This window comes from Dermacentor andersoni, chromosome 1, assembly GCF_023375885.2.
Source record: "Dermacentor andersoni chromosome 1, qqDerAnde1_hic_scaffold, whole genome shotgun sequence".
Taxonomy (NCBI): Eukaryota; Metazoa; Arthropoda; class Arachnida; order Ixodida; family Ixodidae; genus Dermacentor; species Dermacentor andersoni.
The window spans coordinates 292,702,812-292,716,063 of NC_092814.1; the positions used below are offsets into that span (position 1 = coordinate 292,702,812).

A 13,252-nucleotide genomic window follows, 5' to 3' on the forward strand; every position below is an offset into this window, starting at 1 on the left:
GGAATTAACAATCTCGTGTCAAAAACATTGAAAGGTCGCTTGCTCTCTCCTTCGCAATATCAGCAGCCACGTCACAAGCAGCCAAGCTCACCAACAGTTATAGGCTGATCTTGCGATTCCAAGAACATTAGACTATAATTGTTCATTGTTAGTTAAATAAATGGAAAATTAATGTCTGTGATATCAAGAAGACCATAAAAAGTATTAGCGCAGCATAGATACTTTCGTTCTACACTTGCCAGTTGAACATAGCTGTGTCTGCTGAGCGTGGCCTCCGAGATCACACTGGCATGCTACATAGCATAGATACTGTGGCTGCCACAGGGTGCTCGTTGGCAAGACAATCTGACAACCATGTGCACTGATTGCACCCCCAAGTGCCCATCTTGTGTCAAAAGAAGCACTGGCAGTAGCATCGTTACAAAAAAAGGGGGGGGGAAAGAACTTCTAGGTAGGGCCTTGCCCACTTGCCATCCTCCCTGTGTAGCTTTTGGTGTGCTTGTGGAGATGAGAGAGAAAGCTGTGAGGCCATGCTATGATTAACTAAAAAAGTGTTTCAGGGAAAGGTTAAACCCACAGAACTGACACAATACAGTAAAAGCTTGTTAACTCCGTGCCATCATGGATGGGGAGAGTGCTAATGCGCGGGAGCACGTTGACGGTGCTGATGTCGCTGCATTGGCCGCGCAGCTTTGCTTTTTCCATCTGTGGCCCTATGTTTAGGCCTGACAGGAGAGAGGTGCGTTTGCACCTGGCCAGTATATGGCCAATGCTTCTGTTGCAGGTTAGTTCTCTCTCCATCTCTCAATACCTTCAGGATAAAACGCGGGTGCGAAACTGCATGTTTCTTCTCATGTTACATCTTAGAGGCTATCCTCTTTCTCTGCGAGGTGTTCTACCTAGAAGCAGTGCCAGGCAATGTCTGAAACATGGCGGCCGTGATGTTTATCAGCGCTCAGTACCAAAAAGCATAGCCTTTGAGATTTGTGGCTGTTACTCAAATGAAAGCATCTCTGTGATACTTGGGATATGTGTTCGGACTCCACCTATATTGTGGAACTCGGCAGCGCGCAGCTGGCGCAGCTACAAGAGTACTTCAGTGACCAGTGTCGCAGGAGGTTGTGGCACATTTCACGAGTGCATTTTTCTTTGTTCTCTTATTGATGGGTGGAAGGAGCAGCATTTCAGCGTATACCGTGCAGGTTCCACTGTACCATGTCGTCGGTTGGGCAGGACACTTACGGGAAAAGTTGAAATATTGCGTTAAGTTGATGCTGGAAGGGTTAGCAAACTTCAAGTATCCCAGAAATTTGACATTCCGCAGTGCACATTCTCAATGTACCTATGCAACTGAAAATCTATTGAAGAGGCATACGAAGCCAAATCTTTCAGTGGCGACAGGAAAAGACATCGGCCAGTAGAGTATCCAGATGTAGAGAATGTGCTGATCGCGTGGATTAAAGAAACGAGGAGCCACAATCTCCCATTGAATGGTCCAGTTGTTATGTCGAATGCAGCTGGCTTTGCTTTGCGTATGAGCAAGGACGACTTCACCGCCTGTGAGGGGTGGTTTCACCGTTTCCGGGACAGATATAATCTCCTCTTCTGCGCCATCTCTGGTGAAAGCAAAGCTGTCAACGCCGAAACATCAGTGATGTGAAAAGTGAAGTCCTACTGGACTACCTCTGCAAGTATTCACCGAGCGACATTTTCGACGTGGATGAGACAGCATTGTTCTTTTTTTTTTTAACTTTTGCCAAGCAAGACCATTACATATAAGGGAGACAACTGCACAGGCGGTAAGCAGAGCAACGAGTGGGTCACAGTCATGGTTGCTGCCAACGTGACCAGCACCAAAAAGTACCTTTGCTAATCGTTGGCAAATTTCAAAAGCCTCGTTGCTTTAAAGATAGTCTAACCCTGCCAACCGAATATGCGTCCAACCAGAAGGCATGGATGACTAGAGATATATTTAAGGAGTGGTTCAGGAAGCTCGATAGAAAGTTTGAATGGAGCAGCCGTCAGATCTTGTTGATTATTGACAACTGTTCAGTTCATAAAGTTGAAATCAAGCTGAAAGCAGTCACGCATGCGTTTCTTCCGCCCAACACTGCTGTAGTCCTTCAGCCAATGGACCATGGTGTCATTAAGACAGTGAAGCGTTACTATAGGCAGCGCATGTTGCTAGCTGCGTGGGACGAACTCTCAGTGGCTGCAGTTGCGAACTGTTTTCATCATTCTGGCTTTACTGTCTCAAGTGCAGGAGGCCATTTCTCCAAAAATGCATGAGCTGTTGCAAGATGTGACCTTCAGGGACTGTCTATGCAGACAGCAATGCGCTTGCCTGTGGTGTGCTGACTAATGATGACACCGTTGCGTAAGTGCTAGGCGAGGGAGGCACCATGAAAGGTGTCACAGAAAATGACAATGATGAGGAAGCACCAGTGCAGCAGTCAGCATCGCAAGTCATGGGTGCTCTAAACATTGTGCGACTGTACTTAATTTGTCAGAAAGGCCAAGGAGATACATTCCATTATGTCCGTGCATTGGATAAGGAACTTTGCACCATTGCTATCAAGAAGAAAAAAAACAAAAGATGTCCAAGAATTTTTTAAGCAATAAAGGTTTGATGTTTTCATGCCAAATATGGCTGATTTTCTCTGACTTTCATTAGTTCAAATTTTCCATAATTCAAATTTTCGTAGCATTCCTGCAGGATTCGAATTAACGAGCTTTTACTGTAAATAAGAAAAGGGCACTACAATTTTTATTTCATATTGTAGCATCCGACATCCACCAGTTAAAAAAAGTACCGCTTGCTTATCATCATCATTAAGTCGCACATTGATTAGCAGTACAGCAGTAGTCTCAATGCTTCTGGCCTTCTGTCGCCATTTTGCTTTCGTATGCTCAGGTTGGGTATGATTGTTGAGTGTTTGTCCAAAGCATGCCACGCCACAGAGGCAAAACCAGTGACGGGGTGTTCAAGTGCTTGCATCGCACAAATCGCATCCATTCATCGTTTCTTCACTGTATGGTAACATTTCGCTCTTTTTTTTTCTCATCAGTATGCTCACAAGTTGGCCAACCTGGTTGGTGATAACATCCATAAGGAACCAAGCCCTCTGCTCTGCGACCGCCTCTTCTACTTGTGAAGGCCACAGTTTCATGCGAAAATTCCCAAGAGACCCGAGAGTACCCCCCTGTGCTCAGTACATTACTGCCATGTTTTTCAGCTTTTGTGTTTTGTTCTGCAAGTACTTTCATTACATTTTCCCCATGTAAGGCAATCATTTAGAAGAAATGTTGCTATCACATCTTTTTTCTCCTCTGGTTAATTTGCCTTTAATAAAGGCAGCTTCCTAGTTTAGCATCCTTTTTTCCATTGTTCACAGCCCTCGAAGGTATTTTATTCTATGTGCACGAGAAAGCATGAAAAAATTCAGCTGTATTTGGGTTGTTTTATGAAGCACCAGTGTTGTAGAGTTTTCTTTTACTGTTCAGCTTTTAATACATACCTTGATTGGCAGTAATTTACTCATGCAAATTCCATCCAATCTCATATCCATTTTGTGGCAAAAGTGCCTTACTAGTCACAATTGTATTTATGTTTCATGGTGTTCATTGATTTAATTGTTATGAAATGGGGTGCTTGCGAGGGAATGTGCAAAAGTCAAATGCAGAAAAGGTGTTTGTTACTATTTGAAAAACGCAGTTGACTGAAACAATTGGGAACCATTTACTTCTGATAGGTTTGCTTCAGAGAAGCACTGTGCACTATGTGAAATTATTTGCTGTCAGTAATGTGGACATTTTCAAAAAACGAGTGGATCTCTGCATTACAAACTTTGCCCTACAAGTCGCAAGTCAGCTTGTACATAATTGGCTTGGTGCAAATAAATCTGTTCACTGTTTCTATTTCTTGGTGTGTTGTGTGCCATGTGCATGCTGTACTATGTTTTGTGTTATTTTACACTGTATAGTGCTTCAGTGATTTTGTACATGGCAGAAGGAAGGGTGGCAAACGCAAGCAAGGCACACTCTTAAACAAATGTACACTCTTCGGGATGTATATTTGCCACACAACAATAATTGTCATCTGTCTTGCTTGCGTTTCCTTTCTTGAAAACAGTGCGCTCGCCACTTTCCTGTCGAGAATGCTCTGTCATGCTGATAATGCGCATGCCGTTCGTGACTTGGAAGTACCAGGCTCGCAGCGTTAACGAAAGGAAATGCAGACAAGGCAGATGACGATTGTTGTGTGGCAAGGTACCACCCAAAGGGTGTAATTTTGTGTAAGAGTGCAGGTGACGATTATCATTGTGTGGCAAACATGCATCCTAAAGGGTTTACGTTTGTCTAAGAGTGTATGGACCAGTGCACAGTATGGCGTGGTGTGGTGTGCTGTTGTGGACATGCACTACACCCATTTTAATATTGTGGCTGGTATCGTCTCCAACCAATCTGCTTTGCCAGTAGCCATTTCATGCGTACGTCTCTCGATATTTTTCCGGGTTGCAAAGAAGCCCGCAAAATATTTAAAAAAAAACAACCACGTGACGGAGTGCTTGCACAGTGGTATCATGCTGCTCTCAAGCGCTCGTTCGGTAAACACAGTCGGCTGCATCGTGACTGACGACGGGGAAGTGGCAGGGCGTTATGATGGTTGTAGGCAGCTGGGCCGGCAGCTTCCGTTGGATGACGACGCAAATGCATGCTGCTGGCCGAGCACTTCTGAGGAGATGAAGAATGCCCTCCCGCTTCCCCGTCACCAGTCATGATGCAGCTGACCTTGTTCACCAAACGCACTCTTAAGAGCAGCACGATACCACTGGGCAAGCGCTTCGTCACGTGGCTTTTTCCATATTTCGTGGGCTTTCTTTGCAATGCGGAAAAAAAAAAGGACTGCATGAGACGTATCGTACAGGGAACAGCTCAGCTCAGTCGGTGGTTTCTGAAGGTGCTCTATAAATTGCGTATCACATTTCGGGTCCTCGGCCAATAATTTAAAAGTTGGGTAATTAAACTTGGTGAGTTATGGGGCAAAGAAAAGATTGCCTGAATCACTGTAGGCCAGTGCGAATAGTATGTGTTCGGTTCAATTCGCTTCTGACGTGCCTTTAATTTTAAAAATCTTGGCTCTGGTTACGTGGGCCATCCTGTATAAGCAGTATCAGGTTGTCTATCAAACGGGAAATCGGGAATTCTCAAGGATTTTTAGTAGTCTGGAAATACTAAATGAAAACTCGGGGAATTTGTGCTTCTATTAAGGAAAATTAGCTGCAATTTTATTGAAAGTGAACGAAAGTCGCTGTAATGCTGGCTCAAGTAAAAAAGAGGAATCGCAACGAATGTTTTTTGACGCCGTGTCATCAGCTGGAGGAGTTTCGGACGGCTTTGCGGCACCCCCCAGTGTACTCCATGAACGTCTCTGAAAACTTCGTCTTGAAAGTCTTGAAGTTTTGAAACGTCTTGAAATCTGAAATTTTGCACACAAGAACCCTTTTCCGTCCGATTTTCCGAACTTTTTGCCCTGACTGAAGGTCCAAAACGGCATCAATCAAAGCCAGCACCGCTGCCGTTTCGATTGCCTCGCGTCCTCAAACCGGCGCTCTCGTACGCAGATCCGATGGCAGCCGTAGCCACTACCGCTGCAACGCTAGGCCTAGCTGCTTCGATGTTCGCTATTAAGCTTCTTGCCGTTCGGTGCCGTGTTTTTCATTGAAAGAATTGCCGCTGTCAGCAATGGCACCGACTCCGCCTTTGTGGTCATCGCGATTCCATGGCTTCGATGCTCAGAAAGCACGATGCGTTGCATAAAGCCCGTTTCCAAAACTTAGTTTCGCCTTAGTACAATCGTGCCATGCGGTGAAGCATACGCAAATTCATTGCGGTGAAGCATAACAAGTGTGGGAAGGGCAATTCTTACGGGACACATTATGTTTAGACAAAGCAAAAAAAAAAAATGCGAGGACAAGAGAAGAAAACGAAGACGCAGCGCTAGTTATGTAGTACCAACTAGCCCACCAGTCTGTTCTCTTGAACACATTATGTATTAATTATACACGCATGCACCCGTCATCTCCTGTCACAATAGGAGCACCGATATGCCTAATAAGTGTACTGGCAGGCCTTCAGAGCTTTTTTGGATGTGCCTGTGGCGATTTAAGCCCATAAGGGCAATAAAAGACGTATTCTTGTTTTTGAACTGCCCAATTTTTCTGACGTTCTCGCGGCCATTAGGAACTTAGAAAAATCGGACGTTGACTGTACAACTGACCAAGAGGATGCTTCAAATGGTCAGTGGGGCGAACACGCGCGGAGGGAGGATGAGAACACCAAGTACCTACGCTATGAGGAATGAACGGGAAAGTAAGTGTGCCATTGCTTCTTTCAAGGAGCTTGAGCTCAAGAAACTGGTGGCTGACGCCAAGATGCAGGTGACCATCATCCAAACCAAATAAACACTTTAAAGCAGTGAAACACAACACTGAGGCGTTGTGCACGGGCTGAGAGAATGTCTGGTCAGTTGAAGTCGACTTTCCAGCTGCTGAGAGAATCTCACTTGTTATAAAGTTCGGGCCTCATGCCAATGAGCTTGCTATAAGTTTATAGAAATAGCTCATATTTGAAAATATTTGCTTCTCTATGCATCTCCTTTTTATTCGTATTTGGGAATGCTTGACTCAACTTGCAATGGGTTTTACCATTTTTTTCTAAGGTATTTTATTCGCTGTGCATTTTACTAACACCTGCCTTCTCTTTTCCTCTGGAACAAAGTAAACGTTGCTCCTTACTATTCAAACTGGATTAAGTTGCTTCTTTTTTAACATGCTTGCTAGAGTGACAGCATCGGGTGACATGGTATCAGCCCATCTTCACATAAAACAAATTTCTGGGTCACTCAGGGAATTTCGCAAAGGCACTCAGGGGAAACCTGGAAAACTTGGGGAATTTGGCAATGTCAACTTGGTGGACACCCTGAGTATATATACACATATACTATTACAGTATATAAAGTAATAAGAAGGAAACGCACACGTGCTCATATCCACCTTTTCCAGACACGTACCAACTAACGCCCCAAGCGGCCGCCATGCGAAGCTTGCGCGTTTTCAGTGGAATGAGGGGTTTTTCGCAAACAATTACCCATTGGACCACGAATATCCTCTGGACATCCTGATTAGATATGAGCGTCGAAGTCCCGCTCAGGACACCCAGTGGATAACATAATGACATTAATTTTGGGATGTCCTATTTAAGACATCCTTCGGACATCCACACGATTGGACTTCTGGGATCTAAACAAAATTCCAAAACTTTAATCCTGTGGATGTCCGTAGGAGGTTGTCAATGGGATGTCCCATACCAGCCATATCTGGGACCAACACAGTCAAACACATACTACATGATCATATCACGGAATGTTAAGTCTCTTCCACTGCTGCCTTCAGCGCATGCTGTTCCGAAAGACATGGCAACCAGCAACATGGGGCTGCTGCATTCAGGATCAAACTTGCAATGCAGACAATAAATGGAGAAGCTGCAATGAATGACCGAAACTGCACGAGCATATCAGGAAGAAACGTTGCAGAGCAGTAGGCAGAACGCCAGAACAGCTGCGCATTACCATGCATTACCACATACCGCAAGGCGTAACCGAATCAATCGTGTCCTACGCTCTCTGAACATATGGAGGAGTACGGCAACCTCTGCAACGGCTGCAACCACTGCCGTAGACTTGAGCTGTGGCTGCCTTTACCCAGTCCAATCGCCACTGTCTGTTGCATACACGCTTTGCGCTGATTTGCACGTAGTCGGTCACGTGACTTAATGCCGCCGTTTTATTGGATCTCTTCGCCCTTCTCTCTAGGCTCGGAATGCCTGAAGGTTGGTGCGCCCACGAGACGTTCATTTGAGGGATCGCCAGTCGTTTGCGCGCAGGCGTGAGTAAGAGCAGGCGCGAGAGAGAAAATCTGGGGGCTTTAGCTCCTTGAATATACGGCTCTGCCTAGGCACTACGGAGGAGGTTTCTTAGCGCGTGTTGTATGCGTTTGTCCCCTAGACATGCCGGCATTATGGAGTGCGGTCGAGTTTGTTTACGATCCGCCGATGGCGTCCCACGCGGTGAAACCTGTTTCACATGTAAGCGATTGAGCGACCAGCGGCGCGTTGCTGTGAAGCTTTTTGCGAGGTTTTGTTTCGCATGGATTGCGGCCGCGCGATTTTCGCCGCTGCGAATATCAATGTTGCTGGCAAAAAAACATGGGACTTTCATTGCGACTACCAACACAAGCATTGTTTTGTCCCTGCTTTTCAAATTTTTGTTTTATAGATGCATATCCTGCGCTTGAAGCATCTAAATCATGCTTACTTTTTATCTTTTGTATTGTTTTTGTAAAAATAGGAACATATGCAGCGCACTAACTCGCGAGCAGCTCGGTACTGTGCCATAATGGATGCTAGCGTGTTGATGGAAATGGATTTATGTGCGCTACACGATGATTCTTACACGCATATTTTACATGTATTTAGATAGGAGCACCCGAGCTAAAGCTTCCGCATAATTAACTAAAGGAATGCCAGCTTTCTTTTTCTCACAGCTGCATAATTAAAACAATACTTGCACAACTCGACTGCGCAGAACAACCGCATGCAATAAAGAAAAAATCCAAGGAGCGTGTGATGTGTGCGTAAACAGTGCAATAAATACATACAAACGCGTTCTCGCAGGAGCCAGACGAAGAGCGCTTCTGTGCGAATTATGGCAACCACACGAAGTCAGCACGGCGAAAAAGATCGAGTTTTCGACAAGCTTCAGTGTTTCGCTAGAGAGTCAAGAAAAATTACTTTTAACACAAGCATCATCATGCCGTTTAAGAGTCCGCAGCATTAAATAAAAGAACACTGGCAGTCTCGCAGTTCAACTGGCTTTTTTGGTTACCGGTGTCAGTGTTTTAGCAAGGTTTCCCGACTTCTTCCCAAAGGGACTCCCCTATTGCGAAAGTTGTCTTTCACATTCCACAGCCGTGGCCGTTTTGAAACCTCACTGATTAGGAATTCGTCGAAAAGCTATCCTGGCATGCTGCCTGTACCACGTGTAGCAAGTAAACATCTTCCTATGTGCAGGCTTTCTCGCACTAGTCCTTCGCTGGTCACGGGGCGAGGCGAGCTGTCATTGGTTCGGAAGCAGTGCTGCCATGATGAAATTCAAACTTGCCAGAACGGTTCTTTTTGCCTGATCCTCGCCACTCCAGCCGCTAGTGCCGCCGCTGTTTCTGCATCGCGGTGGCAGGAATTGCAAGCATTTTAGCTTGCATGTGAAACAGGCTTGAGGCAGGGGGCACGGACGCCCCATTTGGTCATCACTGTGTCTGAAGGGGCAAGGTTCTGAGTGGTGTTGTATAAGTCGCGGGTTGCTTTTTTCATCGCGACGATAGATTGCATTCTTTACAAGCACTGCTCCAGGAGGGCACATGTAACCGGCATATGGATGCCTCAGGAGAGCAGCTGAGGTTATAATAAAGCAGGCGGCGCATGATATTCAGGGCACCCAAAGGGGTAGCAGGGGTATCGAAGGTGAAAGCAGGGCGGCCCGAGGGTTGGCGCCGCGGAGGCCGAAGCGTGCCAGGGCGTGTTCACATAAAAAACTGGCTGTCTGCTATAGTGGACAGCCGATCTTGTGCACCCCTGGGGGTGCTTGGATTCGATTGGGGCTTGCAGGCCTCTGCAAGCCCCAATCCACGGACCAGTCCAGGTTCTAGCTTTGGTGTCCCCGTGGCCGCTTTGGTGTCCTGGAGGCGCCGCCAATAATGTGAAATAATGACACATTGTTACAGTTGGTAAAAAACACGATTGAGTAAATATAATTACATCAAGCCGCCAACTTGTGATGCTAAGTTCAGCACTACCGCACCCCGTGACTTCTGCAGCATCAGTCGGAACTTCGCCTCTGAAGGTACGTCGGACAGACTTTCTTGCGCCTGCGGAGCTGGTGCTGAGTAAGTCATCATCACCGGCGGCCTTTCACCCACTTGCATTCAACTGTGGTTGCTAAGGCGCTCTGCCTTCTGGATTTTCAATATATGCGGCCAGAGCTCTACTACAGTTGCTACTGCTCCCACAGAAACATCTGTGATGTTATTTACAAGGTACATTGCGTAAGGCACGAGAAAGCTATGATCCGCCACGATTGAGTTAGCATGAGCGCCACAGATGCGAGACAGTCTGTCCGACATAGCGGTTGCCAAATCGTCCGTCAGGGCCCGCTGCTTCACTGCTTCACCTATTTTACCACGCCGGCAGCCAGCGTCCTAGCGTAAACAAACGACCCCACTCCGCAACGCCGGCACGCCTAGGGACAAACGCCTACATAGAAACCTCCGTAGTGCCTAGGCAGAATCATATTCAAGGAGCAAAAGTCCCCAGATTTTCTCTCACGCCCACTCTTATGCCTGCGCACAAACAGCTGGCGATCCCTCAAATGAACGTCTCGTGCTGCGCCCTGCACTCAGTTGGCACATTTTCTCTGAACGTGGTGGTCTTATGTGCTCACGAGTTCCAGCTTCTTTCTTTATGGTTCCAGCATGAACGTTTGTCAGTTCCAGGTGAACGTTTTCGCCATTGCGCTTTGGAGTTCCATCTCCGCGGCGCCTGTACGTCTTATGCCTATCAAGAGGTAAGTGACAGTTCATGAAGTCAGTGTTTTTCTATTAGCAGCCCTGCAATGTTTTGACTGAAGTGTTCTCGTGTCTGTGCATTATTGAATGACAGGCATCGTACATCCCAATGTTTTGCGGCGATGGTGACATCAATCGGTGATTGACCATCCGTTGTGCTGAGCTTGGTCGCATCGTACTGCTTTTCTGCAAACTTCTGGGCTTACTCTGTCCTATATTGTTTCTGCGCAGCGCTGAGGTCCACCAAAAAGAAAATTATGAGTGTGAAGCTAGAACCGCTAACTGCCACGTAGCCCACAGGATGGGTCTGGATGAGTTATCGTTGTCTTTCCTGAACAGTGGTGAATAATAAAATTAATATTAATAATAAGTATTCCCGACACACACTGTCCAGAATAGCCTTGTTTCAGCTTTGTTTGCTTTTTGTTTGTGTAACCGCGATTGCGAGAGTAATTGTACAGTTGCGTAAAGTTGGAATAGCTGAAATTTTGTACGCATTTGTATCGTGGATCAAAATGGATCACATCTAATGTGGACATATCAGACACCTTGCTAAACACTAAAGGAAAAATTCAGTTTCGAGCTATGGCACTTGCTGCATAGATGTGGGAGGCCTTGCACCAATAGTGATAGTTATCTCTGCATATAGAAATTGAAAGCATTCATGCAGACAAGGATGATTCATTATATTTTTGGCTACCACTTCAAATGCCTCTACCAAGTGTTACAATGCTGCACGCAGCCATACTAAGGATTTCACAGCAGCACCTGCAGGTAAAAAGCAAAAGCAGTCGAAGTTCTGGTGTATTCTGGACACTATCTTTGAAAACTTTTAGGCGAGAACAGTGCAAGAAGCAGACATAAGAACTGCATTTATTTCCATAATTCCCCATTTGAATGGCCTTTTCTTTTTGCTTATACAATGCCTACGCCTAGCCACAGCAGTCCCTCATGCAGACTCCGTAAGCCAAGAGTCCTTGGAGGCATATGCAGGTAAGAGGCAAGAAGCAATAGCACTGGTATCGTCATTGATCTAATATCTTTCTTTTTCTTACGTTTAGGCAGCCAGCACACCTCGGAACAGCCACCTTGACTGCAGGTGTGTCACCCTAGTTGCTAAGGAAGCATTTGAGGGAAAGCGACAGGCAATCTGAACTGCCACTTCTTCGTGTAAATGATACTCTTTCTCTAGGATGGCTCCTATGCCTCGCCACGCCTGGTCACCTGTGCAGACTTCACCAACAAAGATGCTGTGGAGGCACGTGCAGGTCAGAGGCAAGAAGCAGTGGCACTAGTGTCGACATTCACCCAATTTTTCTTTTTCTTGCGCTGAGGCAGCCAGCCAGCACACCTCGAACAGCGGGTGTGTCAGCAGATTACTGTTGTACATATGCTCATAATAAACTTCAGTAAACTTAAACTTGAAAATAAACTTGAAGGCAAATGGGACATTGATGCATTGCTTTTTTGAATATTTAGTGTACACATACAATATATGTTATACTTTGCAGTGCTACAGAGTGTATTTTGAAGCTTCCCTCTATATTTTCTCCTTTAATTGTGTATGTGCTGTGTGGCCCTCAATGCAGTTCATGTTGTAGCAGCTACTTTGTGTATTGCACACTGGATTAAGCTTGTGATATCCACATGTGCAAAAGGCCTATACTTCTCTCACATATACAAAATAAGGTTCTATGTAGTTTTCAGTGTTACAATAAAAAATAAAAGTAAACAATCCCATTGTGGAATTGCGTTTATTACAGTAATTTCTATGACAGTTATTGACAAAATGACAGCTTGAACTGGTCAATCCGTCATGGGAAGGAATTGTATGTTACATGTAGAAAAAAAAAAGAGTACCGTATTTACACGACTGTTAGTCGACCCCCCCATATCGCGTGTCAGGGAAAAAAAGAAAAGCATAACTGTGGGCGCATTCCATAACGAAAATTTATTAGTACCTGGCATGGTCACTAGACTACTGCTCGCTAGTGCTGCTATCGTCATTGCTGCTACGGTTCCGAAGCACACCGCCGTCCAGCGAAATTCCGCATTTGCATACATACACAAGTCCACGCCAAAAGCACCCAACCACACAGAGCCGTCAAGGAGGCTCTTTTGACATGCCCGGTTGTTGTAAGTTCGCGGTCTTCTGCCGCTAGCCACTCGTACTCGGCGGAGCAGGTCCTTAAAAGGCGAAGATCCAGGCTTGTCTCATGACCATGTCACACGTCACTGGCAGGGAACGATCACGCATTTTGGCGACATACAGCACAAGCTTGGCCTTCACCTCCGGAAAGCGTCCCGACCTCTGCCCACGGAAACCTCTACGCTTGCCTTCACAGGTGAAAATTTTGCATCACTGCCGTCGCCACTCTCTCACCACCCATTAAGAAACATCAAACTTGCGGACTGCTGCGCAGTTATTTGTTTCTTCAGTGTAAAGGATGGCAGCCCTCTTCAACACCGCTGTGAACGAGTGCCGAATGTTTAGTGGGCTCGGAGCACTCACGATGACTGAGGAAGCATGCAAGTAGCACATGGCTGGCAGTCAAATCGAACGGATGAAACTA

At 45.9% G+C, this 13,252-nt stretch overlaps 1 protein-coding gene and 1 long non-coding RNA gene across 2 annotated transcripts in view; both read left to right on the forward strand.

Moving 5' to 3' along the window:
• The window catches only part of LOC126548564 (piwi-like protein 1), a 153,946-nt gene extending 150,028 nt beyond the window's left edge, over positions 1 to 3,918 (forward strand). The window contains exon 19 of the mRNA XM_050196791.3: positions 3,069 to 3,918. Within this exon, the coding sequence (XP_050052748.1) occupies positions 3,069 to 3,155 (87 nt within the window). The 3' untranslated portion in view covers positions 3,156 to 3,918. The remainder of the gene's footprint in view (positions 1 to 3,068) is intronic.
• A 4,499-nt stretch (positions 3,919 to 8,417) lies between these two features.
• On the forward strand, positions 8,418 to 12,128 carry LOC129380957 (uncharacterized). Its single transcript, XR_008609190.1, has 2 exons — positions 8,418 to 10,678; positions 11,616 to 12,128. It is a non-coding gene; the product is annotated as an uncharacterized lncRNA (long non-coding RNA).
• The last annotated feature ends 1,124 nt before the right edge of the window (positions 12,129 to 13,252 follow it).